At 36.0% G+C, this 5,000-nt stretch overlaps 1 protein-coding gene across 1 annotated transcript in view; it reads left to right on the top strand.

Annotated features, from left to right (window-relative positions):
* The first annotated feature begins 2,441 nt into the window (after positions 1-2,441).
* The window catches only part of LOC137647058 (transient receptor potential cation channel subfamily M member 2-like), a 16,295-nt gene continuing 13,736 nt past the window's right edge, over positions 2,442-5,000 (top strand). Inside the window, exons 1-3 of the mRNA XM_068380221.1 lie at positions 2,442-2,536; positions 3,444-3,653; positions 4,714-4,819. Of these exons, the coding sequence (XP_068236322.1) occupies positions 3,550-3,653; positions 4,714-4,819 (210 nt within the window). The 5' untranslated portion in view covers positions 2,442-2,536; positions 3,444-3,549. The remainder of the gene's footprint in view (positions 2,537-3,443; positions 3,654-4,713; positions 4,820-5,000) is intronic.

Here is a 5,000-nt window from a genome sequence, read left to right as displayed (position 1 = left end):
TGATAGCAATATTAACGGTAATGAAGAATAATATTTACTCTTATTTTTCTTCAGGCTGTTAAATCAACCAATGCCTGCTTGGTTACCGATGGTCTGGATATTGGATACACTCGCTTAGTGGGGAAGGCCGTCTCCAAAGCCCAGTTCTTAGAGGAAGTAAGTCTCGCTCAGTATTTCTTTTTTTATCTTTTATTATGAAATACACATTTATAATCTTACAATTTATAACATATATATATCTTAATATATTTGCAAAAATAATTTTCAGTAATTCTGGTAGAATTCGCTATAACTTTTGCTCGTCATTACACTCGAAAAATAAGAATTTTAATATCAGTTCAGATACATCTCTAATTTACTATATAGAGCGAATGTTGATGATGATTGAAATATTATATAGAGTTAATGGTGATGGTATTGGAAATATATAAAGTGAATGTTGATGGTGATGGAAATACTATATAGTGTGAATGTTGATGGCGATGGAAATATTATATAGAGTGAATGTTGATGATATTGGAAATATATATATTGAATGTTGATGGTAATGGAAATATTATATAGATCAAATGTTGATGTTTGGAAACATTTCTTTGACTGCAGGTTCATGGACAAACTGTACCAGAAATCAAGTGTATCGGGATCGTTCCTTATGGACGATTTAGAGGAGGCTCAATCTCCTTCAAGAACAACGGAGGAGTCCTTCACATGGACGAGTAAGTCCTAAGTGCCATAGCCTCGGTACCATGGTCTTCCACTGTCTGTGGGTAGAGTTCTCTTGCTTGAGGGTACACTCGGGCACACTGTTCTATCTGTTTACTTATTTCCTTTCATCACTGCTAATTTCACTGTTCGAGCCCTTGAGCTTATAGCATTCTGTTTTTTTTAATTAGTGTTATAGCTTAGCAATAATAATAATAATAATAATAATGATAATAATAATAATAATAATAATAATAATAATAATAATAATAATAATAATAATGATAATAAAAGAAAAAGCTTTTTTGAAAGAAATGAAGGGCAATTTCTCTTTTTTTTTATACAGACGACCATCTCCAAAACCTACATGATTCTAGTTTCCAAAAGAAAAGTAGATGATTGGCAATTTTAGAAAACAGGTGAACCCTTTTCGTTTCCCTTCCCAAAATATTATTAAAAGACCAAGTTTCTTTAAGAAGAGGCGGGGAAGAAGACCACTTACCCTGTGTGTTGACAGAAGACCGTAATCTCTGTTCTATGCGATGCGGTGAAGGCAAACGTGATGAGAAATTGATCGACAGCCCGTGACTTAATCATTATGCATAAGTTTCTAATCACATGGCGGAATTTGATGCCGTCATATTAAAGAAATGACATAATCATGCTTCCTATGAATGCTATTATATTAAGCAGATTCATTTTAAAGGTTTAAAGGTCGCTCATGAAAGGCAGAGGCAAGGGACAGTGGCATTGCCCTATCGAGCATGACAATGCCCTAGAGACTGATCATGCACACATATGATCAGCGCCCAAGCCCCCTCTCTACCGAAGCTAGGACCAAGGAGGGCCAGGCAATGGCTGCTGATGACTCAGCAGATAGACTTATAAGCTCCCCCAAACCCCCCATCCTTAGCTCACAAGGATGGTGAGGTTGTAGCGACCAAAGAAACTAACGAGTATGAGTGGGTCTCGAACCCCAGTCTGGCATTCACCAGTCAGGGACGTTACCACATCAGCCACCACAACTCTTATCAACGTCTTCAGTCCGAGGAATTATAAATGTTGAGCTTATATACAAATTAATTGACGTGGATTTTCATACACTCAAATATGAACAAAGTTTGAAGTCTGTGATAACGATGTCCAAACTTATGGGTGATTTCGTGAATTTGACATTTTGCTTGACTGTGACCTTAACCTTTGACCTTGCACTTCCAAAATGTAATAGTTTCCTGCTTTTTACATAATAGTTAATCCCCGTAAGTTTCATTACTCTACGATTCAAATTGTGAATAGGAAGCTGTTCACAAGCAAACACAAGCACAAACAAACACAAACAGCGGGTAAAACATAACCTCCTCCCAACTTCGGAGGCGGAGGTAATTATGTTACTAAAATTTCTTATCGGGTTTTTAAATGACTATTAAATTCTAAAGTATAATATTACTATGTAAATGAACTTATTCTTTTTTTAACTACTCATCCCAGTTAAATCGTTGCCTCTGTACCATGGTCTTCCATCCTGGGTTAGATTTCTCTTGCCTAAGGGTACACTCAGGCACACTATTCTGTCTGTTTCCTTGTTACCTTACCTCACACGGCTATTTTCAATGTTGTAGCTTGGGCATAGAGCATCCTGCTTTTGCAACTAGGGTTGTAGCTTAGTTAATAATAATAATAATAATAATAATAATAATAATAATAATAATAATAATAATCTTTGTACCATCAGCAACGGGTCCAGCGATACGCCCGGATTGAACAAGAATCATACACATCTGTTTCTTGTCGATAATGGTTTCTGTCATGAGAAAGCTAACGCTGATAATTTTAGGTAAGTTTTAAGTATATGTTTATATGCACACTTACGAATGACATTCAGTTGTTGAAGCAGTGTAGATAATTGTTAATATTCATCCAGCATAGCAGTCTGAGGTAGCTATTGGAAGTTATTAATTCCAAAATGAAACGAAATATATACAGTATATATATATGTATATATATATATATATATGTGTATATATATATATATATATATATATATATGCGCAGAGTTACATACTATTTTTGGTTGTATTTATCTAATATTGTTACAGTATTGTCAACATCATTATCTCCTCCTACGCCCATTGACCCAATGGGCGTCGGTTTGATTTCGCCAGTCGTCTCTATCTTGAGCTTTTAATTCAATACTTCTCCACTCATCATCTCCCACTTCACGCTTCATAGTTCTATTGTAAAATAGTAAATTATTATATGTAAGAATGAGATACTCTTTAGTTTTATATTACCAAATAGTCTCTCGTGCTTATTGGAATTAAGTAATATATGAATCAATACAACTTTACATTTGCTAAATGTTATTTGATCATGACTAAACTAAATGTGTGGTTAAAGAACATGACTCCATCTTCTTTGGCCAAGACAACCTCTATGTTATATATATGCTGAATATTATTTAATCATGAACAGACCAACTTTTTTTTCATATCAAAATAGATTTAAGTTTTCTTATTAAGTAAGGATATTCGATAATGTGCTGAACGTTTGTTAATGTTAATCAGTAAGAAGTAAAAAAAAAAAAAAAAAAAAATAGAAGGAAATCTTTACTTAACACCCATTCAAGAATGGATAAACATCTTAATTAAGAAAATCATACTTTATTCGCTTTTATTCTGACAAAGTCCATGTATTTAGAGGCAAATATCTCAAATAAGATATAAAATTCTTTAATTCTTCAGATCTCGTTTGCTGAATGACATCCAAGAAAAGCCTCCCTTCGGTTTCGGAATCCCTGTCGTGGTCCTTTTGCTTGAAGGCGGTTTCCTCGCGATCAAACAGTGCCTAATGGCTCTCCGGAGGCAGAATCCCGTCATGGTCGTTGAGGGAACGGGGAGAGGAGCAGACCTCCTGGCTTATGCTGCCAGTCGGTATTCGCTACCTATGAAATTGTAAGTTGCAGTTAAATATAGCGGAGAATTACATGGTGAGATTAGGTGAAGGGTTGTATGGACAGAAGAGGTTTGGTGGAAGAAGATGCCTTCGATTGATGGTATTGGAGAGAGCCCATCAGGCAACCGAACCTTTTATGTGCGAATAACGGTGGTAAAGAGGTAGAAGATAATTTTTTTCATGAATAGGAGAATGATTTTGTAGTATGGTTCAATGACTGTGTAAAAGTTATGTAAACATTGAATTATGCTACAAGCCTATTGTTCCGTAGGAAACATATCTCAACACAATTTATCTATATCTAAGATATAGAAGAAAGTAAGACCAAAGTTATGCACTTTGAAAGTGGTAATTTCTGGATGGGTTTAATTTAGTGTTTTTCATGTAGAATATTTGGTAAAGATGCACGCCATACAAAATAATGTGAAAAGACACGAAGTTAGAGAGCGAGAGAGAGAGAGAGAGAGAGAGAGAGAGAGAGAGAGAGAGAGGATATCTTTATTATGATTCCACTGAAAAAAATATGGTAATTATGTATATACATCCACATACATATACAGTATATGTCATCATCATCATCATCATCTCCTCCTACGCCTATTGACGCAAAGAGCCTCTTTTAGATTTCGCCAGTCGCCTCTATCTTGAGCTTTTAATTCAATACTTTCCCATTCATCATCTCCTATTTCACGCTTCATAGTCCTCAGCCATGTAGGCCTGGGTCTTCCCACTCTTCTAGTGCCCTTTGGAACCCAGCTGAACGTTTGGTGAACTAATCTCTCTTGGGGAGTGCGAAGAGCATGCCCAAACCATCTCCATCTACCCCTCATCATGATCCACATATGGCACTTGAGTAATCTCTCTTATACATATATATGTATATATAGTATATATGAACTTATATATTTATATATGTATATATATATATATATATAGAGAGAGAGAGAGAGAGAGAGAGAGAGAGAGAGAGAGATTATATATATATATATATATATAGAGAGAGAGAGAGAGAGAGAGAGAGAGAGAGAGAGAGAGACTAAATTTTGATTATGATTTCAGAGAAGGAAAAGTCTCTGTAAGGAAAAACCACACGGAAGAACAGCTTCAAGACATTCGGGATCACGTTTCCCAATTCTTACCTGACCTGGACCCGGACAAATGCCAGGTGAGAAGTTATTACAATTGAAGGTTTAAAGGACGCTCATGAATGGCAGGGACAAGGGACAGTGACAATGCCCTATCGAATAGGACAATGTCCTAGACTTAGAGACTGACCATATATACAAATGATCAGTGCCCAAGCCCCTTCTCCACCCAAGCTATGACCAAGGAGGGCCAGGCAGTGG

This window comes from Palaemon carinicauda, chromosome 9 (assembly GCF_036898095.1).
Source record: "Palaemon carinicauda isolate YSFRI2023 chromosome 9, ASM3689809v2, whole genome shotgun sequence".
NCBI lineage: Eukaryota > Metazoa > Arthropoda > Malacostraca > Decapoda > Palaemonidae > Palaemon > Palaemon carinicauda.
This window is presented reverse-complemented; position numbering and strand designations above follow the sequence as displayed.